General features: G+C 37.7%; 1 protein-coding gene across 7 annotated transcripts; it reads right to left on the bottom strand.

The window, feature by feature from the left end:
* Window positions 1–7,073: 7,073 nt before the first annotated feature.
* Window positions 7,074–25,949, bottom strand: LOC131162372 (O-fucosyltransferase 38). 7 transcript variants are annotated; one of them, XM_058118787.1, is made up of 14 exons: window positions 25,657–25,872; window positions 25,041–25,479; window positions 16,952–17,030; window positions 16,316–16,383; window positions 15,571–15,659; window positions 15,282–15,459; window positions 10,402–10,530; window positions 9,915–10,051; window positions 8,908–9,121; window positions 8,626–8,810; window positions 8,270–8,365; window positions 7,747–8,051; window positions 7,515–7,593; window positions 7,074–7,393 (listed from the first exon to the last, which is right to left on the bottom strand). In XM_058118787.1, exons 2-12 carry the CDS (start codon window positions 25,245–25,247, stop codon window positions 7,922–7,924), a joined length of 1,512 nt encoding a protein of 503 aa, XP_057974770.1. In that variant the 5' UTR covers window positions 25,248–25,479; window positions 25,657–25,872; the 3' UTR covers window positions 7,074–7,393; window positions 7,515–7,593; window positions 7,747–7,921. The 7 variants fall into 7 exon arrangements, with proteins under 7 accessions (XP_057974770.1, XP_057974764.1, XP_057974766.1 ...); XM_058118781.1 differs by having other exon boundaries at window positions 7,515–7,590; XM_058118783.1 differs by having other exon boundaries at window positions 7,916–8,051.
* Window positions 25,950–26,042: the final 93 nt, after the last annotated feature.

The following is a 26,042-nucleotide window of genomic DNA, read 5'->3' as shown; positions in this document are numbered from 1 at the left end:
CATTTTCTCATTTTAGGAATTCATAACTCACTATATCCCAATACCATAACCTCTGAAACCAACTAACCAAGCTCATACCACACATTTCCATATCCTCCGATTTAAATATCAAATACTCAACTCTACCACAAACAATTAAATCACATCACTTAAATTATTCTCCTTCAAACAATTTTTTCTTCCTAAATCAACCAACCTAACTTTCGAGTTTAAATCTTGAGTTCTCATTTCTCTACTCGGAAACATCACCATCGATGGTTTTATCATGATTTTCTGAAACTAGCTACTTCTTCAGAAAAACATAGAAGACCATTAAGGGATTTCTGCCCCCAAACTTACGAAACACAACTCAGAATTTCTAACGGTATCTTAATCTACCCATCCTTATCCTTATCGCAACTCTATCCTATACTTTGGCATAAATCATTCCTAACCTAGTACTCTAACATTACTATATCCAGGCGATGTGAAATTAATCACACTTCCAGCTGGACATTCCTCTAATACCATAATGTAACGCCTCGAACCCTTAAACCCGAGTCTAGCGCGTTATACCTGATAAAATCCTTGATAATCCATAATCCATGATATACGCAGCGGAAAACATAAACTTAATCTCCATATAATATAAAAACCATAATCAATAATACCAGAGTTTACTACCCCTATATAACATCTTTACTAACCATCCAACACCTGCATTACCATAAATACATACCTCTCCACACATTCCAATATTTTCACAATCATTCCTTTCATAACTGACTTAAAACATAAAATATAAAACATAAAGTGTTTATATCCCCAAAATATTATCAAAATGTACCCTTTTTTTTATAAACCTCAAAAGGCTAAAGCCCTTGAGCTGTTTAAGCCCAACCTCGAGGATGTCCTGAAAAAGAAATTAATCATATTCGGGTGAGATACATCTCAGTAAAGGAAGAAATAATATATTAAAACAGTATGTGGCCAACATGAGGTAAATAAATATCATTTAAAAATACATTTGCAAATCATTAACTTCCCTGAAATTATTTTCTGACCTACTCAAACATATGTAGAGATTTAACCCATGAGATTATTTGAAGATAGGGGTGATTACCCACTCATACAAGTAGCACCCCTTTGCTCTGATACTTGGGCAACCCGAAGGTCACTACTGAAGCATACCAGGGCACTCACCTTACTCAGTAAGACCTCAAGTGTTAGATTGATCTCGTACTCACACTGTTCAACAATAGCTTACCGGCAAAAGCCCTAAGGATAGGAAAATCTACCTGCCCATTCAAGTAGGCTCCCTCTGCCCTAGTACGTTATGCAACTACTGCCACATCTGAAGCTACTAGTGCACTTACCTTACTCAGCAGGCCCTCAGACGAAGAGTTTGCCTCGCCCAATCGTAACATGTTCTACATACATAAATACTTCTAATATCATAATACTCTATTCCTTTCTGTCATTATTCATTCATACACATCTGTTCATGTTCATAACTTAAACATTGCATTTCATTTCACTTTAAGTGACTCTTTCCTATTTTACATTGTTCACATTTCACATTTCATTCATTTCCATTTTCATTTTATTTCATTTCATACCAAGCATCTTTCAACTATTTTACCTAGCATCTTTTAGTTGTTTTACCCAACATTTTTCAGCTGTCATATATTTACCCAACATCTTTCAGCTATTTTACCTAACATTTTTCAGCTGTCATACATTTACCCAACATCTTTCAGCTGTTTTACCTAGTATTTTTTAGCTTTCATACATTTACCAAGCATCTTTCAACTGTTTTACCCAACATATTTCAGCTGTTTACATGGTTGCATTAATAAACACAAACAGCATAGTTCATATCATATTTCATTCTCAATGCTTTACTTATTTAGCGTGCGTCTCATACATTTAACATATATTTGCATAAAATTTACATTTACTTGTGCCACACAATTTAGTAGTAAAATTCATACATATTCCTGTAAAATAGGCCAACTCACTTAGCATTTAATTACTGAAAGTACAATTTCCACTTTTTACATAATAATCTAGAAAATTCCTTTCACTTTCTTTAGTTCATTTTTACAAATACATAACTAAATAAGTGGTCCTAGACTCTGAAATCATAATTTTACATGGTTGACATTTTAATAATTCACACCAAAACATACATATATTATAACATAATTTATTACCTTTAATTTCATAAAATCTGCTTTAATATATAATTTCCCTTTATCTAATTTCTTGAACTACGCCAACAGGGACCCTGAAAAATATCTGCGGCGCTCACCCGAGCCTTAAATCAAAAATCCTAACTCCATTAAATTAACAATAAATAAAATATTCTTTTAATATTTTCTAGGCCCATAAATTCTAAATAAATAATTATACCCTTAAATACAGTCAAATTACCAAATTTTCCAAATCCCACTCTCACTTTGGAGTGGAGCCTAGAAAATCACAATTGGAAATTTATCCACGTCAAAATGACGACAATCGCGACTAGGATACCGTGGTGGTGCCTGATCGTCGATTTAACAGCAGATTTAATAAGAAATTGAGAAATTAGGGGAAAGTTGCCTTACCTCAGGAATGATGCCTACGCCGCTCCCATGACAAATCCGCTTCAGTAGAAATGTCGATGGCAGAGTTAGGAATCCAACGAAACCTTCCGTTTCTTGATTGATACTCGTTAGACTGATGAAATTGAGGAGAGAAAGGGAGGTGGAGACAGAGACGATGGACGGACGCTGCAGAGATGAGAGTGAGAGAGCGCTGCTGTTGTTGTTTCAGGAAGCCGAAGCTTCCTGAAATGCTTTCATTTTTTTTTTCCTTACTTAACTTAACTTTTATATATATATATATATATATATATATATATATAATCACCCATTTACTTAACTTAATTAATTTAATTTAATAATATTTAATTAATTAATTACTAATTCTCTTAATTCATTTTTTTCATACTATTTCTTTTTATTTTAGTTATTTATTTAATTAATTTAATAATGTTCAATTAATTAACTAATCAATAATTACTCTTAATTTAAATTTTTTTAATTAATTAATTTTTAAAAATATTTTTTTCTCGAGTTATTTCAACATTACTTACACAAGTACTTAGACAGCTAACCAACAATCACGCTTCTGAAAAGCTAGGACGCTAGTGTGTGCTACTTGAAGGACCTGAAAAATATTTGTATGATAGGGATGAGACATCTCTCAGTAAGGGAGAAACAAATTATATCAGTGTGTGACACATGTGTGTTATTTCAAAAGTAAAACATAAACATTTCACAATTCCAATATTTTCACAAAATAGTTCCAGTATACATCTCACAAAACACCGTAGTCTAGTATCATCACACTCTTCATTCGAAGCCGGCTGCACGACACAACGCCCCCGGTAACCTGGTGTAGCCTAAGTCTCACAACGTTCAAACGGTGCAAACATGGTACAAACTTATACCCTTCGATGACCAACCGAAATCATAGGTGGTATTGCACACCCTCGGCCTCAAGCCAAATATCACCATCAACGGTATTATTCTAGCACGCCTCATATCTCAGCCTTTGGTTGTTAACTGACACACTTCAATTGTCTTAGGCCTTCGATTTATCCCGATTTGGCATTTTCACCAAACCTGGAACATTTTGGAACTCACTTTCCTATATCTCATTTCAATTACTCACAGCCTATAGTGGTTAACCGACAAGCTTTTCCACAAAATACATCATTCACAGCCTACGGTAGTTAACCGACACGCTTTCCTACAAAACATATCATTCACTATATATAAGCTCATTCCACACTTATTTGGGGTAAACAACAATCTCATATTAAGTATTTCAAAAGTACAATTTAAAATAACCAAAGGTACGATCATCTTTATATTATGGTTTAACCAAATATATAGTTTTTCAATAGAAACATAGATGATACCCGAAACCCCCAATTTTTCTCAAAAACTATAAACTCGAAAATCCCGTAATTTCACCTGATAGATTTTCCTAAATAAGTAGCCAAAACATCCGTAATATTGTAAATCACAGTTTTACCGATTCAGATTACAAACATAACTAATATAAGTAGAAACCCCTTACTTTTCCTCAAAAACCAAAACACGAACTAAAACGGCTCCAAAACAGCGAATCGAGTTCTCGAAACCTAAGAATCAAAGAACAATACTTCAATATAATCCTACCTACTATAATTCTACCAAACCAAAAATAAAATCGCCTTTACCTCGATTTTGGGAGAAAACCCAAAAATCCTCGAAACGAAATTCCAATGCGCTATAAACGTAGAGATTCTCCTCCTAATCCACGTGGTAACATCGGATTGTTGATTTGGTTAACAGATAGCCCGAATCCGTAGAGAGAGAGAGAGAGAGAGAGAGAGAGAGAGAGAGAGAGAGAGAGAGAGAGAGAGAGATTTTGAGTTTTCTTAGCAATCAAACAACAAAATGTCTTATTTATAGACCCTTGACCCTGTCCAAATCGTCGACGAGATGACACCTTCGTCAACAAACCATTCAAGCATTTCGTCGACGAGCCGGTTCCTTCGGTGACGAACCCTATTTCGATATTTTACAACTTGTTCGGTATCTCTTCATCGATGAGGCTTTGAATTTCGGCGATGAAGAGTGTAAGGGCCTTCGTCGACGAGAACAATAGCTTCGTCGATGAAGCCTGCTAATTTAACTTTTTACCCTTTACTTATTTATTAAATTTGAAATTTTTGGGTCGGGTTCTTGCAGTATATGTATGTTTACCAGAGACAGGTGTATTATACAGGTGTAGTAGCACTCCGGGGCCGTATAAAGGGTTGAGGCGTTACAGATAATAATAAATAAAAAATAGATATTGTGTTAAGGACAATTATTATTATAAAATAAAAATAAAAATAGCTAATAATAGTTACAATGGCAATTATATTTATTAATATAACAAAAAATAATAGCAAAAATAACAATAATAATAAGAAACAATAATTATTACTATTTTAAAGATAACGTTGTTTGAAATTTTATAAACCTTGGTGTTGTGATTATATTATTGCTTAAGTGATTGTTTATTTGCTTTTTCTTTTTATAACTGCGTAATAATTATCTTCAATAAATTATTAAGAGAAATTTTTAAAAAACCCAATTCACCTCACTTTTAGGTGCCAATAACCATACCAACAACACTCCTAAGTACCATGTTAAGTATATTATATAAAGTTGGACTTAATGACACATGATCAAATGAGTGAGAGAAACAAAGGGAAATTAAGCTCAAAATCCAATTTTAACCCAAGTCATTAGTATAGATGATTCAAGATAGCACATGATTAGTGGTAAGTTGGATTGATTTAGTGTGGGATCAAGTTTTTATATTCAAGTTAACAAAGGTAATTTATTTAATTAATTTAATTTTTTTTTTGAAATCACTACAAATTTCACAAGGACAATAGGCATGATATTATAGATTTGCTAGCATTTGAGAGGTGCAATTAAGGCCTTCATTCAAGATGGATAGCTAGGACACTTCACATAGAGCATGGAGCTAACCCAACAAAGATAGGAGACAAAAACCAAGTGTTATGAGTTGTACATGTTATCTCTAGATGCCCATTTAATGTCATCTTGAAAAGCATTGGCTTGAGATTAGCCTAGACCCCTGAAGTGAAGGGCAAAATTGAGTAAAATTAGACAAGTGATCTCATTCTCTAACCAAGATCTCAGATGCCTATAATAACCTTATGACAACACGGGTACTTACCATCACCATTGCCAACTACGACATAAAGAGTGTCCTCGTTGACAATAGTAACTTGACACATATATTGTATTTGGAGACCTTGCAAGGATGAAGATAGACCTAGACTACTTGAAGCTCATAAAGACAACATTGGTAGGTTTTTTTAAAGGAATTGGTTCAACCCTGGGGATGATAGTTGGTTTCTACAAGGCCTTAATAATGGTAACTTTCTTATGGTCAAGACCCTTCTAGCCTATAACATAATCTCAAGGAGATCGTGTTGAGAATTCCACTAGTGAGCTTGTCCCACATTGAAAAATTGGAGTGGATGATGGGTGCTTATATACATGATTGAGGTTGTCCCACATCGGTTATGGAAAGGGCTTGGTGGCCAGTTATTAAGTGTAAGGGAAAACCTTACCTCATGAGCTAACTTTTGGGGTTGAGAAGACCCAAGACTACCTAACACTGGTATCAGAGCCCATGGTTTCTCCTGGGGATGTCGGGCATGTGGTGCTGTCGATTTGGAGCCCGATTCGAGGAGTTTGGAGCCTGATGTGTGAGGAAGAGATTGTTGGGTTTATCCCACATTGAAAAATTTGAGTGAATGATGGGTGTTTATATACATGGTTGGGCCCAAAACTCAATAGGTTTAAGTTTTTAGGTCAAATTGGTGTTCACCCATATGTATTAAGCCCACCCATGGGCTCCTCCAGTCCTAACAGATCGTGCTTGAACTAGATAAGGGTTGTGACCTCAACACACTAGTGAATAATGAAGTTCCCACCTCCCAATTGGGTGATTTATCCAAAAGTGTGCATTGTCTTGTGGATTGTTTTGGATTGTGTATCAACTTATTTTAGACAAGGTTTGTCCAAGTGCAATGTTCATGTTTGTGTTTCTATCATTTTGATACAGTGGAAATCTCAAATAGTTTACTTGAGGAATGGACATAGATAAGGTTGATTGAAATTTTATAAACCTTGGTGTTGTGATTATATTATTGCTTAAGTGATTGTTTATTTCAATATAGAAGACTCTTATTTCAATCGATCGTAACGAGGACAAGGTATTGGGATTAAGAAAGAGAGTGACTTTAGGCTTGAAGTTCCTCATGTCTAGGAAGAAAAATGATTACAAAACATCTTTCATTTGTTTGTTCATTCCTGTCAACCTTCCCTTCTGGAGTTATTTTTTCCATCTTCCTTTCAACAACACCACATTGTTTATTTGGCAGATTACCGAGGTTATCCATGGCACGCACCTTTCTCTTTGCAACTACAAAGCCTAGAAAAAGACTTCTCCTCCTTAGAGCATTTCTATGTTAAACCAAACACTGGGAGTGACATTTTGCATGCATTCTTAAGAATATTACAACACAAATCATCCAAAAATATTCAATGAGGCAAGTAGTTTATATGAGATTTTCAAGGATGTAATAGAATATTTTGGATATCACAGACCAACATACCCTTTGTGTTGATTAATTAACACATTCTTTGAACACAATCAGACTCCTAGACTCTCAAACCTTAATTTGATTTTAAAAGATTATTTTCTTTCAAAAAAAATCTCTCTATTTTCCTTAAAAATAAAGGAGGCCACCCTGTTCCTCGCGCTTGCCCTCCAAAGGGTATATTACCTGAAATTTAACAACTAATCAATGAGGGTATTTATTTTAACTTTATAAAGCATAGAATATTAGTATTTTCAAAAATAAAGATAAATATCATTTTCTGAAACTCAGGTTGAGAGAATTTTACCTGAAAATATACTAGTTCTCACTAATCACTGTGTGTAGAGATTCCATGGTTTCCACTATTCTTGGATCCTGATGTTCTGCTAGACATGTAAAAAAAAATCCAAGTTTAATTCACAATTAATGAATTCCATGAGCTGATACTCCTTTCTTTTTCAATAATTTCTCCTTACCACGTCTAACATGCACAAAAAATAGATAAAAAAAGTTTGAGAGAGAGAGAGAGAGAGAGTTACGGAACATCTGCCATTATTAGACTTCCCAATAGTTGAAGTCAGCTAAAATTGAATGGTATTTACAGAACATTTGTCCGGAATTTGGGCCATAAATCTTTGATCCTGGAGACTGCTGGACTTCAAATAAAATTTTTGAAAATTTGAACTGCTGAGCAATGTCATAACTTACGTCACCTCAAAAATGCTTTTCAGAACCACATATACACTCGGGGAAAGGATTTTCATAGAAGGATTCTTCAGTCCTGAAGCGTGCTCGGCCTTTAATTCCTGGCAATGAGCCTCTTCTTTTCCTCGGAGCTCCTTGCCTGTAATTTCGTAAAATTTAAACAAGTCTTTGCTTAAGATTGGTCTAAAAAAGGGTCATTTTACTAAGCAGCAAAAAGAATAGCATTAAGACTTCTGAAACATTGTGCATCTGGAATGCTTTGTGAAATATGATTTTGTGGACATCTCTCCATAGCATCAACTAACATTGTAGATATGGTTTATGCTTAGATAAATTAAAAAAGGAGAAAACAACTACCTGTCCTTGTGCATTTCTGTTACGAGGTATGACAGTGATGACTCTTCTTTTAGCGATCCAGCTTCCAGCTTATCAAAAATTTTAACAAGCCCTCTTCTGCAAAACATTATTGGTCACAGGGCGTCAGAAAATTAATGGATTGCATTTTATAAAGGTTTCCACTGCAACAACAAAATTAATCTTATCAATGAATGACAACACAACAATGGCCTTAAACAATAAAACTAGAATCACATGCTTATACAGTCATATATGCAAACTAGATAAAAAGTGAAAACTTTAGCACAAAGCATAACCAAGATTAGCACAAAACAAAACCACGAATTCAGCAAATAACACAAAGCATAATCAAGTACCTGTCGGGGGTAATTGTCTTTCGATGACCTAAGAATCTGCGGTGCCCCTCCACAGCTCTTGCCATATTACCCAAATGTGAAGGAATGAACACATCACTCTCTAAGGATATAATGTAATCAAGAGCAGCTGTTTGAGTTGCGTGATTACCAAATGCTTCCAATTCTTCTTTGGTTGTCAGTGTTTCCTGTCATCAATTAAAGTCATTACTGAAACAAATTGGGACATTTGGTGCTATCAAATCACTTCCCAAAGGCAGCAAAATTACAAAATGATCACCACACCTTAAAAACTACATTTGGGTAGCGCGACGTAAATTCCGAGAGGTGAGTATTACCACCATAGATTTCCCCAGCTGCAATATAAATTAATGTTGAAGGAGGATAACCAAGGGCTTGAAGAAATATCCCAACCTCCTTGGGAGTCAATGGACAAAAGCCTCCTAATCTCTGCTCTGTTGAGTTTATCTTTTTAATCTTCCAGTGGTTTGTTTTCTCCCTATAAAAATGGAAGAACAATAAGCCATTGGCAAAAAGATTTTGCTAGAGCCCACTTAAATTGGACCTCATAAGAAAAACATCACCCAAGAGTGACACTAAAAAGACGAGCCACTGAACTACAACAGAATTGCTAGAAATCATATTACATCATGTTAATGAATGCACACACGTGCACACAAGCATTCATGCACACACGTGCAAACAGCGTTCTAGTGGCAATGTTTCTTTAACAAGCCTAAACAAATCAAATATGTGAATTCATATATGATTTATAACATAATACTATAATAGTAATATATGCCAGCATTTTGCAAGGCACTTTATTCTTGAGTTTGAAGACTTAGTATTTTTAAATTCATAGAAGAGAGCATAGAAACTAATTGCATTTGCTAAACTTCACCTTATTTGCTTTTGAAAATCATAACCTTGTGGTTTGACCGTGCAACACAAAAGCGACAACAATTGCCCAATGCAGAGTCTGGCAATCTGACCAGGGTATCTGGTCTGGAACTGATAACTATATTCTGACAACATTCATGGAAATACTGAAATTTAAATGTCTTTTTTAGATTTCTAGGACCAGGGATGATGCACAAACAAATCTAAAATTTTGTGCTTACAACATCACTCTTGACGGGAATGAAAAATGGTATGTAAAGTAGAAGCAGTAAGCTTGGCCCTTTCTCATCCCATCACATTGAAAGATATGTATGACTGCATGTGTGTGTGTATGATTGCATGTGTGTTGTGTATGACCGCATGTGCATGTAACATGTATAATGTTTTTTCACCTCATTATTCTCAGCTCCTGGGATTCTGCATTGGTGAGACCATAAGTACAACCAGTAAAAGATAGCATGTCTTTCTCATATCTCAGATGAAGAGCAATGTATTTCCCCCCGCGCGATCTTAGCCGTTCCACTAGCTTCTGTTGTGTCAGCATCATGCATGCTCAGAACCTAATTTTACAGGAAGCCCCATAGGAGACCTCTTAAATATATCCATAATAAAAGGAAATATAAATTGGACATTACATACACTTTTTTATCACTAAAAATTATGAAATTACTGCAAGGTATTGAAGGTCATTACAAAATTTCTTATCATCCAAAATTTGGCCAGCCATTCAACTTATCCAAAAAAAGAAAATCTTGATTGCAGCACTTAAAATTTCTTTAATTCCACCTATATCATAAATCAGTCCACATTCGATGCCAAGAACCAACATTCAAAAATCTTCATAAAGCTAATAAAATTAATAAGAACAGTAGTTCAGACCTTCCCTAGGTTATCAATGGGAAGAGAGAAGCGTAGAGCATAATATAAAGTACGGCATCTCAGCCTCTGGATATCCAGGGGAAGATCATTATTTGCAAGTCGAGAATCTGATTTTGCAACGTGGATTACCTGCATAAAAATATTTGAAAACTATCCATGAGTTTAGCCATCCAAATCATCAAACAAGCTATTAGATCTCACTTTACCAAAAAAGCTTAAGCTGTTAGTTTGGAGGAAGACAATGTATATCAAGCGTTCACACACCCGCACATGCAGCTCAATTGCTTGTGGAGACAAACAAACAATAAATAGTACCCATTACAGGGAATAAGAAAACTTTTAACAACCAAACAATAAATGCAAGCGAAAGGATTAGAACCCAAGACATCTTGACAACAATGGCTCTGATACCATGTTAGACTATTACTTAAAAGCTTAAGCTGTTATGTTAACACCTCATACTAATAATCAAATGGTAATGCAGACAAATCAAACTCACTATTTTACTTTTTAATTTTAAAAAATGCATAAATTGAGGTGGCCTTGTGTCACGGTCCAACTATTTTCACACCGTTGTGAAGGGCCGTGCGGCGCTAGCTAAAGCACTCTTGCTTAACTAGCCAGCCTATCGTTTACCAACATTCATCCATGAAGCACTTTCATTAACATTCATTCAGATAGCAACGGAAATAGTAATCAATTCACGAAAGCCGTGGCAAGCAAGCAGTAAACATTGAAGCAAACGTAATTCATTAACAAATCCTCCGTTGACATGTTGTACTTAGCGAGGGAGGCAAGTAGGCTAAGCACGTTGACAATTGCTAGTAAGTTTTACAATGACTGATGAACACTCATCCTCCCCTAAAGAGGTTTTTATGTAATCATCATCCTGGCACTAGGAAACATCAAAGTGACCGAGGAGTCATACTGCCTTATTTGGCTTACAAAGACTCTACTAGCAGAAAATAACCCTACACTAGTATTTACATGATGGAAACCCATCCTAAGCACATGAGATAAGCGGTCACAGGCAAGCATAATGCCCTGAACAAGCTTAGCTCATGACATTCTCCCCCACTTATGCGGTCGAAGTCCTCGTAGACTTTTGGCAATAGGTACACTTCAACTTTGTCCACGAATGGCTTCAAATCTTCCGCAGAAATTCAGCTGATTTCTTTGTCATCAGGGCACTTCCACTTCACTAGGAACTTCTGCCGCTTCTTCCTTGAGGATATGAACTTTCTATCTGCAAGGATCTCTTCAACTTCATGTCTGTCAAGTTGCACTGTCTTTAACTCTGCGCTGTTTGACTGACTTCTGCTCAGGTCGTTGGTGTTGGCGTTGAATGGCTTGAAGCAGCTGACATGAAATTGCGGTCTTCTCTCCTGATCTGCCCACTTCTTCATCTGCTTAGAAGCTTTCTCCAGATAGGCTTGGGCAAACTCTGCATTCAGTCTCCATTCTCTGGTGAAGATGCACACCTTGGGACTCTTTCATCTGTACGGCTCGCCCACTGTGTGAGGTAACAGCGGCAGTTAGCCTATAACAAGCTCAATAGGGCTCTTGTTGGTTGTTGAGCGCCTTTGGGCGTTGCCACAGAATGGAGCCACATCAAATAGTTGCATGCCATTCTTCTGGTTGTCATTGACAAAATAGCTCAAGTACTTATCTAGCAGCTCTTTGAATCTCTTCATCTGTCCGTCTATCTGTCGGTGATAACTCGAAGAGATGTCAAGGTGTGACCTGAATATCCTGAAAAACTCTGTTAAGAAGTTGTCAGTGAACATTAAATCTTGGTCACAAATAATAACTTGGGGAAAACCCCAATATCTCACAATAGTCACAAGGAACAATTGTATCGTCCCCTCTGCCGAACAGTACTTTGGTGCGGCCATGAAAGCACCATACTTCTTCCGCTCCCCCCTGTCTTGTTGGCAAGTGAGACAAGTTTTGGTATAATCAACCACATCATCCCGCATGTGCGGCCAATAATACCTTCCCAGTAGTCCTGTCATTGGAGTCATTCTCCGCGAATACCCCTCAACGAACTTCTTGCAGCATTTAGTAAGGCCAAGAAAGGAACGCAACTCCTTCATTGTCATGGGAATCTTCCGTTCTTGAATCATCCTTACCTTCTCCATACCCCTCCGGATACGACCTTATTCAACCACTTGACCAAGGAATTTGTTGCTCCGCCAAGCGAAAGAGAAATTCTCCTTCTTCACATTCAGATTGTTTCCCCTCAGCCTATCGAACACCTTCCGTAGATGCTCTTCATGTTTCCTCTGAAACAACACCGATACTCCCAACGGTGTTTTGGAAGGGCGAACACATCCCGCTTCCAATTCATCAAGTTGCTTCCCCAACTCTACTATCTCTCGAGGCGCAAACTAACATGGCCCTTTAGCAGGTGGTTTCACTTCTGATAACAACTCAATCTCATGCTCCACAGTCCGTCGTGAAGGCAAATTGTGAGGCAACTTATCCGGCAACACCTCCTTATACTCATCCAACACCACTTGGATGGTCGTAAGCTCCAGCTCTTGGCCTACTTCTTTGTCTACCACCACCGTTGCTAGACGTGTCTGCTTACCCTTACCCAATCCTTCATTGAGTTGTATGGCTGAAAGGAACTTCTTGTTGTCTCCTTTCGTTGCAATGACTTGCATCATGCACGAGTGATCTCCCATCAGACACAAGGAACCTGCCGAAGGCATCAGCACTGCCCTCGTTCCCCTTAGGAACTCCATTCCTAGAATGACTGGAAAGTCATCCAATGGTACCGCTGTGAAATTCGCATGACCTTCCCACTGTCCAAGCTTTATAGCCACTTGCTTGGCTACTCCCAGAGTAGGCTGGGCTACAAAGTTAACTGCTTTCATTCATCTTGTATCCTTCTCTAAGGATAAGTTGAGTCTCTATGCTTCCAACTGCGAAAGAAAATTATGAGTAGCCCACCCCGTATCCACCATAGCGCGAGTACTCTTCCCATTTATCCTCAAGTCCACAAACATTAACCCTTTTGCTCGTGTAACTTTTGGTGTCTTTGCCTGCTTTTCCAATGCGTTCACCAGCCGCACTAAACCCACCCTCGGGGCATCATCCTCTTTCCCGTCGTCTTCCACTGCCTGTTCTGCAATGGAAGCCTGTAAAGCATTAAGTGATGCTTTGTGAGGGCACTCAAACACTCTATGAGGACCTCGACACAAGAAACACTCAAGCTTACCCTTTCCTTTTCCATTGGGTGTGTTGAACCCTTGAGACAACGAAACTTCCTTTGAGGTTGATGATTTAGAGTCGGCTCCCCCACTCTTGGGTTTGCCATTCTTGAAAGACCTTCCACCGTTTCCCTCTCCACCAAACTGTTTGGACGAAGCGGTATCATCACTGACGTAGTCAGTCAAGCGTTTTGCAGCCGCTTGTGCAATTGACAAGTCTTGAACTATTTGCCTATGAAGTTTAGTTCTTGCCCACGGTTTCATCCCCTCAAGAAAATAGAACAACTTGTCCTTCTTCGACATATCCCGAATATCCAACATCAAAGCAGAAAATTGTTTCACATATTCCCTGATCGACCCCGTATGCTTGAGATCTCTCAGTTTTCTCCTTGCATTATACTCAACATTCTTAGAAAAGAATTGGGCCTTGAGCTCTCTCTTCAAGTCTGCCCAACTACACAGCTTCCATTTTCAATTTCTCTGTACTTGGTACACTACCACAATTTGGCGTCACCCACCAAATACATGGTTGCAGTATCCACTTTCACCTGTTCTGAGGCCATCCTCACAGCGCGAAAATACTGTTCCATATCAAAAAAGAAGGTCTCTAACTCCTTAGCATCACAGGCACCCCTATACATCCTAGGTTCAGGTACCTTGGTCTTACTACCTCCTGGAGTGTTGGAGTTCCTTATAGCAAGAACCATCAGATTCACCTTTGCATCTAGATCAGCCATCCGCGACTGCATAGTTTCAACTGTGTGGCGAAAGTCTTCTGACATGTCACCTATCAAACCTGTTTGATGTTTTTGTGATCCCATCACCTCATCAACAAGTTCTCTCATCTGGGCTACCTCCGTGGCCGTAGTGTTGGTTGTTGTCTCAACCTGTGCTTCCAGCACGCTGATCCTCTCAGCAGTGTTTAGTGCCATGGTCACTTACCAAAGCTTCCCAAATCCAACAACGAAGGCAATCGAATTCAAGTAGCAACTCAACCTTGGGGTCTCACCAAGTGTCACCGACTTGGCTTTGATACCAAATGTCACGGTCCGACTATTTTCACACCGTTATGAAGGATCGTGCGGCGCTAGCTAAAACACTCTTGCTTAACTAGCCAGCCTATCGTTTACCAACATTCATCCACGAAGCACTTTCATTAACATTCATTTAGATAGCAACGGAAATAGTAATCAATTCATGAAAGCCGTGGCAAGCAAGCAGTAAACATTGAAGCAAACGTAATTCATTAACAAATCCTCCGTTGACATATTGTACTTAGCGAGGGAGGTAAGTAGGCTAAGCACGTTGACAATTGCTAGTGAGTTTTACAATGACTAATGAACACTCACCCTCCCCAAAAGAGGTTTTTATGTAATTATCATCCTGGCACTAGGAAACATCAAAGTGACCGAGGAGTCATACTGCCTTATTTGGCTTACAAAAAATTCTACTAGCAAAAAATAACCCTACACTAGTATTTACATGATGAAAACCCATCCTAAGCACATGAGATAAGTGGTCACAGGCAAGCATAATGCCCTGAACAAGCTTAGCTCGTGACACCTTGAAATGTCATTAAGAATGGAACAAGCTTAGCTCGTGACACAAGACCATGATATTGCAGCTTTTATTCAGAAGGTAAACAGTATATATTTTACATACCCGATACTCATTCCATAACCGGGTCATCTCTTCATAATAGCCCATACTAGACCAGGAAGTGAAGTGCTTTCGAGCCCGAGTAGCAGACATCAATTCCTTTGGGAGCGCTTTGACAACCCTCACATCTCCTTCTAAGGTTGATATAAAATGAAGTTCGTCAAATATATCTGCAAATGTACTGCAGATGGACCCAAAACAGTAGAATGCTTAATTATTATACACACTGTTAAAAGGAATAAAAAAAATGGTCCAAATTGTGGGGCAAGAGCAAAAAGATAATCAAGAACACCTTGAATCTTGCCAGAACGAGCGTCTATCCAGTTCAGGAATTACCAAGGTAGCATTCATTATGTACGCCACGGCCACCATATCAGATATCTAAAAAGATCACGTCAGATATCAGAGGAAATAAATATATTTACTGAATTTTAATAAACGAAAGTATGGAGAATAAGTGAGGTTAGGTCAAGCAAAAAAGAGACTTAAAGCCAATACTAGCAATACAGGTTGACTTCATCATTAAGACAAGAAAAGGTTTCTTCAAAACTCCTAGATTAATTTCTTCTTTGATAATGGTTTTCTCATCCCTGTGATTTCACATTTCAAACAATTGCAGCATTTTTTTTCCCTAAGAATAATAAAAGGTTTCCCTAAAAGCAGTATTTATTGCTTGCTTGCACCCTATTTAACGTGGAGAATCAAGCAATCTGTTCAGCATCCCAGGAAAGATGAATGCAAATAATTTTTTGAATTATTAGAAAAAAGAAAAAGAGAAAAAATAGTATTTCAACACTGAAAATATAGAAATTTTAGTTTCATTATTTGACATATGAAAGGTGAGGACTGTGAGGTGCATGAGCAATGGCAACCTATGCAGATACTATATTCAGGCAAGAGGAGCTGCCCTGACGACTCTTTTTTCCTCATAACAGCCATATGTTACATATAGCTGAACCATGTAATTGTGCAACACACTATTGGAAAATAAGAATAAATGCAAAAGACGAAGGGGGATAGAGACATCACTAACTTACACCAGCGCGCATTTGATTTAGTCCTCCATTAGTTCTCACAGTTATGTAGTGATCCCATCCTTGGCTAGCTGGAATTGCAAAAGAGATTTAAAGAGCAATTTTTAACATATAATTATTTGAGCGCATGCATGATTGCTTACATCTATGCATCCAGGGAGAAAGAGAGATTCATTTAATGATGAATAAATAAAAAACGTCCCAGGGCCACAAGGCTCCCTGCTTTGCAACGATAGAGAGAGAGGGTTGTCAGCGTATGCAGCCTTACCCTGCTTTTATGCAGAGTGGCTGTTTCCTTGGACTTGAACCCTTGATCATCAGGTCACAAAAGAGAAACCTTACCATTGATCCAAGGCCCGCCCTCATCTGAATGATGAATCCAATACAAAAACATGAAAAATCTTGAACAGTGGGGAAAGTATGCTCTCATATAACAAACTGGTGCTCCAACAAAGCTACCATTTGGTTGACAAGAACAAAACAAAAACCTTAACAATCAAAGGAATGGAATTATGTGCTTCATGCTAAAAGAACTGGTAATCCTACGAAGAAATTATCATACTATATTCCCATATTGAAGGCACATTTAGAAGGTCCTTTCCTGACATGAAAAACATTGAAGGGATTTATGGGAATAACCTTTATATCTAGCCGTAGGCTTGACACATGGGTGTAAACCATAGCTGAAAGGAGCATCCCAAAGTTGCTCAGTTGACATCTGTAAAATTATAAGCTTCATTTACTCAAATTAAGCTTAATGGGAAGAAATACCCACCAAACCACATTTATATTCATGGAGAATATCAATAATTATTCTCTACAATATTCACAAAGAAATGCAAGCAAGAGAAAGAAGAAGATTGTAACAATTTAAAGTGCTTGAAAAGTTGACACAAATCCACTTAATGAGACAAGCTAATCCTCGTCATTGCTTCTGAGCCATACAAAAATAAATAAATAAATAAATAAATAAATAAATAAATAAATAAATATATACATATATATATATATATATATATATATATATATATATATATATATAAAGCCTGTTCTTTTTATTGATGAAAGGAGAAAGAAGTTCTTTAATGAGCAAATTTGCTAACGAGTGCAGGCAAGGAGAATGATAAAAATTCAAGCTTGGGGATAAGATTTCATGTTTCCAGAGTAGTGATTAAACGTTTAGTATCTTGCTGCTGTGAATGCAGGTCACAGTTTTTCATTGTTTCAAGTATCTACCAAGAGAATGAAATTTCCTGAAAAAATTGATCTGCTGAGGTTGTGCTTTTCAAGTTCAGATAATTTATGTACAGGAATAGAAGTTCATACCCAGAATCTTTTATATTCATGGAATCTTTGACATGGTTATTTGGGGAGGCTTGAGCCTAACATGCAGAGTGACAAATTTCCATAGCGAGACAGACTCAAATAACACTTGGTATCCTTTTTGGATCTCCAAAAGAATGAGGAATGGGAAAGGAAAAGGTTCATAAATAATTTGGAAATGAAACTGCATTTAAACAATTTCAATATTTTCCTCTCCTTTCCTGTCCCTTGTAATTTTCAAGTGTCAATGTAGCTTTAAGCTCAAGGATTGAAAAACAATTCATCTTCATTGTGCGGTTTCCCCCTGTTTTCTGTGCCTGAAATTCCATGACCCCTTTCAGCCTTAAATTGTTATTCTTACATTGAATCCTACCCAAGTCATACCTTGAACCTAGAATGCTGAGGATACCTACACATTCTCCATTTCAACCTATTTGCCTATAAACAGCATCATACTCAGAAACCAACCCTTTAGTGAAAATCTGAACTCAATCACCCTTAAACCAAGAACCTAAGTTGTCATTGGTATCATCATTCCTCGAATAGAAAGGTTTTTAATTTGAAAGGTTTGGAGAATGATTTGATTTGTAAACTCAAACTTGGCGGTAGCCAAATGTATTTTTGGTGCTGAACAATGAAGAATTTCAGCGATCTTTGGTCAATTATGGCATTTTGGTGGGGCCAAGTGGTTTAGATAAGGGCTTTGTGGGTTTGCTGTTCAGGGTGGTGAGGATTTCTTTTCCTGAAGGTACTTGAAACATGTGGGGTAGGTTGCGAGCTTCAAAAGTACTGCAAACATTTGAAGTAAAAGTATCAGTTCATTTCTCAGAAAGTGTTGAAGCCATTGGTTGGTGGTTGCTCTCCTTTACCTTCAAGGAAGTTTCTCTTAGAGAAGAGTCAGCAGAAGGTGGGAGGGATGATGCTATGCTGTAGTGACTGGTCAACTAATCTCTGAAGGATAGAACAAAGGGGAAGCAGGTGCTGGGAAGAACGGATAAGTCCTACTTTGATGTTCTTCTTTCAGCTCCGGCAAAAAGAATTGAAAATCACCAGTGAGATGGCAGCTTGCAACTGCAGGGGCCCTATCGCAAATAATTTGGAAAGGGATTCACTCTTTTGGCAAAACAATGGAAAGGGTAACATCTCCATTTAGATTCGAGAAAGGAAGGGGAGAGACAAGTTTGCATCATTCCCCAATTTTGTTAGTCTAGCAAGGTCAAGTGGGAGCCATCTCCATTTAGATTTAAGAATGTGGGTTTAGTCATAAGTTCATTCAGTTTTTGGTCAGGAAATATTTGGAGTGAGAATGTTAAGAAGGGTAGGAAGGCTTCGGGTTTATGAAAAAGCTCAAGTATCCAAAAGAAGAGTTAAAAAAGTGGGAAGTTATTGGGGATGTTAGGGCTAAGAAAAATGCATTTTAGATGAACTTGATTTATTAGGATGGTTAAGAAAAGGGGGTTTTTTGAAGTATGATAAGAACTAAGATGGTGTCATTGGGAAAAAAAAGAAAAAGAAAAAAGAAGAGTTAGAGAAGGTGTGATCTCTTGGGAAATGAGGATTTGGAAGCAAAAAACTAAGTTTTAATAGGATAGGGAGGGTGATTCTATTTCAAAGTTCTTTCATATGCTGGTTAATGGCAAAATGAGAAGAAATGTGATTAGGGAATTGGAATTGAGTGGGTGAGGGTTACTACTAGTTCTCACTTGAGGTTATAGATTTTTTTGCTAATTTATTTACATTAAGAGGATGTCTACAGGACTATGTGTGAGAGCACTGAGGAGTAAAAAGGAGCCCTACTACTAGAGATCATGCAAATTGTCTGTAGGACTATGTGTGTTTGGGATGGAGAGGAATAAGGCTCCATTTTGGGTTCAAAAGCTTGAGAGGACTATGAGGGAATTCTTTGGTTAGATGTAGGGGAGAGAGATCATTTGGTTAAGTGGGAGGTGGTGTGTAGATCTAAGGAGGGAGATCTGGCTCTTGGTAATTTGGTGTCTAAGAACATCGCTCTTTCAGATAAATGGTTGTGATAGATTCCCTTGGAGGCAAATTCCCTACAGCATGAAGTTATAAAAAGTAAGTTTGTCCTGCAGAGAATGGGTAGGATTTAATTTGGGGCTTTTATGTTCATTTGAGAGTGCTTAGAAACTTATTTAGCAGGTTAAACCTTTCCTATTCCTCTGACCAAGTTGCAATTGGGAAGAGGCAACCGTATTTGCTTTTCAGAAGATGCTTGAGTCAGGGTTGGGAAAGATGGGGGAGGAGAGGGAGGCCGCTTTTTCTTGTTCCTTTGCTCGCTTGTATCAGCTTTCTTCTATTCATAATTACATCCTTTCTCCCTTTCTTATTTATAATAGTAACTCATAATCTTGGGATATCATTTTAGAAAGAATTTGAATTATAGGGAGTTGGAAGAGCTTTGTTTTTTGCTTTTGGTACTGGAGGTTAGTTATATCTCTAGTAGAAGTGACAGCAGAAACTAGTCTCTGGGTTCTTCCAGGAATTATGCATGTAAAGTCCATTTTTTCTCATCTTATTAATGGTGATGTGTCTTTCCTCTGCACTAGTGCATTTACAAAGTCCCTCCGAAATAAAAGTATTTGTTTGGTTGACGGTCCTTAAGAGACTTCACACCAACAATCTGCTGCAAAAAAGGCAGCCTTCCAAGGCTTTGTCTCCAGATGACTGTTTCTTGTGGGAGAGTAGCCCATAGAATGTACCCCATTTTTTTCAACACACTTAATTTTCTTGGGGTATAGAATAGATTATTTGGAGTTCTTGATGAAGTGTGGGTGTGTTTGAAGTCGGTGGATTAGCTCTGGAATATTTCTTTAGCTGGTTTTGGGAAGGGAAAGGAAGTGTGGAGGTGTACTCTTTGTGCTGTTTTATGGGGAATCTGTTAGAAGCAGAAAAAATATTTTTCTAGTAAGAGATCATCTTTTCAGAGCTACTTTGGGAGAGGGAACAGTATGTGGCATCTCTCTGGGCTTAGGTTTTCAAGGGCTGCTGCTTTGAGGATGTTAATGTGATTGGGAATTTTTTAGTTGATTGCATTTCCCTTTTTCCCTCTTGTTTGAGGATTCCTAATCCCCCTCTTTTGTATCCTTTTTTCTCTCGACAGTCTCCAATAAAGTTGGACAGAATTAGATTTTCTGTGAAAGATTCTAGCATTCCTCTCAATTCACAAAGTCCAAAAATGAGCAAACACTACACAACTCCATAACATCATTCCTTTCTTACTCTTCCTAAAAACCCCAAAATCTTACCATCTGGAATGCCTCTATTGTATGTGCCAAAAACCACTCTCTCCAAAACCGAAAGAAGCAGAAGAAAAGGAAAAATACATCTGGAATGCCTCAATTGTACGTAACAAAAACCACATTCTCTCCAAAATGGAGAAGGAGATTCCTCGAAGGCTTACACATGTTTACCCAATCCAAATTAATCATTTATCCTATGGAGAACAAACAAATCCAACACTCTCATCAGTGATTTCATCAACCTCTATTTTATAAAGATTCTGAAGGAAAAAAAAAAATGTAAATCCAAAGAAAGAGAACCTTCTCCCCCTCAAAAGAATAGAGAATTAATCGAAGCATTATGGACTGAAGATAAACAATAAATATGGGGGGATAACAGCTCCAACAAAACCTCACACGCCCAAATATCCTCCCAAAATCAGTTGCAACTCTGAATCAGGTAAGAGGAAAAAAGAAATGAGCAACTACAGAAATAAACATCGAAGGGCTCGCATGGGGAGCATTATCACTTCCTCCAGTGTTCCACCCATTATGATGCAAGCCATACTTTGAATAACTTTGTGCCACAAAGAGTTATCCTTGAGGGGAAACATTGATAAACATTTTCCAACTAAGAATTTGTTTTTGGACACCACATTACCAAGACCCAAACCTGTTTCAGACATCACAGATCAGTAAAACAATGGCAATTACCATTCATTTCAAGGGATAGAAAATTATAAAAAATCAACAGTTTCTTTCTTTCAGCTAGAGTGCATCTTTCTCCAACATGTGTGCCCTCTTCCACTCTATTCTTTCTTTCTCCTTTCTTAATTCAGATCCTTGATAGCAATAAAAAAAAAGTACGCAAGATTAAGGGTAGGGAAGGGTCTAGTATATAGTCCTCCCTAATCCTATCCTTCAGTTGATGGAGTGCAAAGTTTATGATGCCATCTTAGTTTCTTGCATATGATGAAACTAGGCATGTAGCTACCAGATCATTCGAGAGGAAAAATAAAAGAACAATAGTAAAGCCTGCACAAGAAAGCAAATTGCAGTGCCTGTTCAACAAAAAACATATCCCAAATTAACACCTCGCATTTTTTTTTTTCTTTGCAAATACTCCGTATAGCTTCCTCTATAGATCATGCCAAGAAAGGAAGTTGCAGAAAAAAAAATTATCCAAAGATAATCCATGACCCAAAGCTACATTTATCAAAAGCATTAGAGGTAAATGAAGAAATGTGGCATCCTTCAAGAGGGTTGAAGTTGACAGCCTATTTAGAGTTTTGACAAGGAGTAAGACCAATAGGAATAATGGAGCTACCATTCTCCATCTCAGGAATGATAGGGCCTAATTTGGGATCTTGAATCCGAGATTGGTAGCAAGAAGATAATGGGATAAAATACAAAGAGCAAGTACACAAACTGTAACTTGAGAAATTAAGTGACCTTTGGGAGTGGAGGAGCAAAGAAAACATCTGACAAGAATCCTAGAGCTAGAGTTACATCAACGTTAAATAATTTGACAAACTCTGTTAAGAATCCAAGTTGAGGCAGGGTAGCAACACAAGAAGCATTTGATGGAATTTCCATGATCCCAACAAAATCATCAAGTGTAGGGCAAAGGTGTGCACATCGAATCTAAATACCTGATGTTTGACATCCCAATAGCAAGCTAGGCTGCCCAAAAGGCCATTGTTGATCACAAGCCTTGAGCTTATTTTGACCTTAAGTAACCCTAAGCTCTAAGCTGATTTCACTCTAGGCTCCCGAAAAGGTTCTTGCGGATGACAGGTCTTAAGCTTGATTGGACTTCAAGTCACTTTCGGCCTTAAGCTGATTTCACTTTTGAAATCATTTGAGCCTTAGGCTCACTATAGAACCCAACATTTCCCCTAGCTCGCCTCTCAAGATAGACTTGCTACTAGGGACCTCCTGCACCATAGATATATTGTTAGTGAACAATTAAGGTGTCCTAATTCGACTGAGACTACTTTGCACATTCTACAACGACAAGCAAAGAAACAAAAACAATTATATCAGAGCATATTTCCAATCCCTCTGAACTTCTGACAACAAAATTCCTTGAGAGAAACACACAGAATAAACCCAAAATGAAGACATGAAAGTAACTCTACCCAAAAGAAGATGCATGGAATTTGTTTTATCAATAAAGATCCTTGCATTCCTTCCAATCCACGGAATCTACAAAAATGCCAAACACTGAACATCTCCATAAAGCTTTTCCCCTCTTACTCCTCCCAAAGCCTCTGTACCGCTCCAACCTTCAGCCATCGTTGAGCCAATTTGGGTCCTATATCCATCATAATACGTCAACTCATTCTAGCCTTAAGCAATTCTAGCCTTTAGCTGATGCAAGTCCTAAAATTCAACTAAACTCATCCTAGCCCTAAGCATTTCTCTAGCCTTGAACTAATCCAGGTCCTAAACCTATCTCAAACCCTAAACTCACAGTTTGCTCAACGCGCTTTTCACATAGACTTAGGTGTTGACAGAGGTTTAGAGTTTCATTATTTATTGTTTATTTTAGTTATCATTATTTTCGTGGCTTGTTCAACTTAATCATTTTACATACACTTAATCATTTTACATACACTTAGACGTCATGTCATAGTCCAAAAGTGTTGTAAAGCTTAATATTATTATTTTTTTCATTCTATGTTTTGTGTAGATTGAATATAGTAACAGACTAACAGTATGGCTACAATTTGAAGATTCAAATTCATCTTTGGTTCAATGATCACATGCTTTGATTATGTTTGACTTGCTGCTTTTGTTTAATTGCATGATTGATTATTCTTTCATTTAGATTGCTGTTGGTTTTCTTAAACACTAAAGATTTACAAACTCCAACTTGCGACAACAAAGACAGAAAGGGAAAATTGAGATGCTCAATGGGTTTTTCTCAAGATCATTGAAATTCACAACTTGTAACTTTACTCCTAGACCCTAGAACTCTCATATGATGCATTTTCAGGTATTTGTCAAAATTAGTATTTTTTTTTTTTTTTCAATTTCCTCATTTTCCCCATATATATTAAAATGGTAACTCCATCAGTTCAGTTCAGTTCAATTCCTATTAATTCAAGATCATGTCAATCTAGGATGACAGCCACCTTGTACGTTCCTATCATTAAGTTATATGATTAGGATACTAGTTGCTAGATTTCTATCAATTTAGTTAATGCTAATTTGAGGTAGTTGTTTGAAATTGGATCCCTACAACTTGGCTTATGTTACTTAGAAGTGGTCGTCCTCTGTGTGTATGTTCCAAAGTCAGGGATTAGACATGATAGCATATTTTAGGATTCCTATGAGTTCAATGATTTAATTCAGGGCGTTGACTTAAATTAAGCATAGGTTGCTTGGGGAATGGAGAACTGAATCCTATCTAATTTAGCCCAAATTCTAATTTCTGAGAATTCAGTCTTTTTAATGGGATTATTTCAAAAATAATAAATATCAGCATCATTTTGAAAACAAATTATTTTTTCCTTTGGTAGGCTCTATGGGCAGGCTCCACACCATCAGACGCTACACAGTGCTTGCCTCAAAGGCTACATGCTTCTCTTTCCCCATTCTGAGCTCAAGAACTGAAGCAAATTAGTTACGGAAGTTCAGCATAAGCAACTGAGGAAGAACCGCACTTCTGTCCCATCTTTAGCACATTTTGGTCATCTTCCTATTTCCTACACCACTAATAACTTCTTCAACTGTGTAAGTTCCAAAACCAAAACCAGGAATCTGGGGCAAAGAAAATATGTATCACTGAATTAAACTGCTCCCGACACCATAGTTGCTCTCTCAGCTTCTGACTCCTGCGACAAATCCAAGTTGCATTGATTTGTCCAAAGGAAGAAAACAAAAAAGTTACTACTTTCAATCAACAAAAAGGCGATGAACCAGTCCAGAAAAAAAAATCCCAAATTAGCAAATCCCATAGATTTAGGACGCCAACATTAACAACACAAACCCCACCACGAAGATGCAAAACTAAATCACAAAATTACCAATTATCGGCATAATCAAAACATAATCCGCCTAATAAATGCAACATGAAAAGAAAAACGCAATCTCTTAAGTCAGCAAAAATCAAAATTCATTTCACAGCAAACCCCAAATATAGGAAGAACGCAGCATACCTCGTGAGACAGAGACCAAGATTCTTCAGAGAGAGGAGTTTTTTCTTCATCTTCCAATATGTCTCTTGTGTAAAAGATAAATGTTAGGACGGAAAGAGCAAAGAGAATGATGATGTAAGGAGTAATGGAATATGGAGATGGTGTTCTTGGAAAGAATTTTGCTGCAGCTGAGGTTCTTGAACGAGAAGAGCCTCTGCCGTTTACCATCTCAACAATTCTGCCTATCCTCCTATGGTTCCAGTCGTGGTATTGGCCAGTGAAATATGACAACGGAGACACAAACGAAGATTTCGGGTCTGATAGGAGGATGCCGATGGATGGGAAAGCGAGACTAATGAGAGATCTGCAAATGGATAGCACTACTGGATATCATCAAGCAGCGAGGGGCTACCATCCTCAGCAGAAGCCTTCCCCGGGTGTGCAGCCATTCCAGCGAAATCTACAAGAAAGAATGTAGAATATATTTGCCGTCGCTAAAGACACATTTTCGCTGGGAAAAACTTCCATTACTTTATTTGCATATATAGGAATCATCTTAATGACCTAGCTATCGGCAGTAGCCATATGAGTTGTCATGAAAGAAACAAATTTGCAGTTGAACAGGCATGGAAATTACCAGAGATTGAAGTCCCTGGCTGCAATGGTAGATGGATTAGTTTCCAATCGCTGTGCGGCGAGGAGCTGAAGATGAACGGACAGAGAGGCGAACGAAGAAGGGATTCTAGGGGGAAGAAGAGGTGTGCGAAGGAGAAAGCGGATAGGCTGGGTTTGGAACCCAACTTCTTAGCGCATTGCGAGACGGAGCGGAAACCACTCTGATAATTTGAGGCTGAAAAGCCCGCAACCTAACACATTTTGTGTCATGGCGCAGTGGATAGGAAAAAATTGAAAGATTGAACCAAATCAAATTACCGAAAATCGATTGATCATTTTTTTGTTCCAAATTCTTAATTTTTTCTGTTATCGATTCGATGTCAATATGTTGTAAATTTATATAAAATG

Source organism: Malania oleifera, chromosome 8 (assembly GCF_029873635.1).
Source record: "Malania oleifera isolate guangnan ecotype guangnan chromosome 8, ASM2987363v1, whole genome shotgun sequence".
In the NCBI taxonomy this organism is placed as follows: Eukaryota; Viridiplantae; Streptophyta; class Magnoliopsida; order Santalales; family Ximeniaceae; genus Malania; species Malania oleifera.
This window is presented reverse-complemented; position numbering and strand designations above follow the sequence as displayed.

Bases quoted from the DNA above. Each gene is read 5' to 3' on its own strand.
- LOC131162372 (XM_058118786.1), bottom strand. From the start codon at position 25,247: ATGGTAAACGGCAGAGGCTCTTCTCGTTCAAGAACCTCAGCTGCAGCA. The intron at 10,052-10,401 runs GTCTGAACTACT...CTGACACAACAG, and splicing joins CCATTGATAACCTAGGGAAG to AAGCTAGTGGAACGGCTAAG. The intron at 8,052-8,269 runs GTAGTTGTTTTC...ACGAAATTACAG, and splicing joins ACAGAAATGCACAAGGACAG to GCAAGGAGCTCCGAGGAAAA.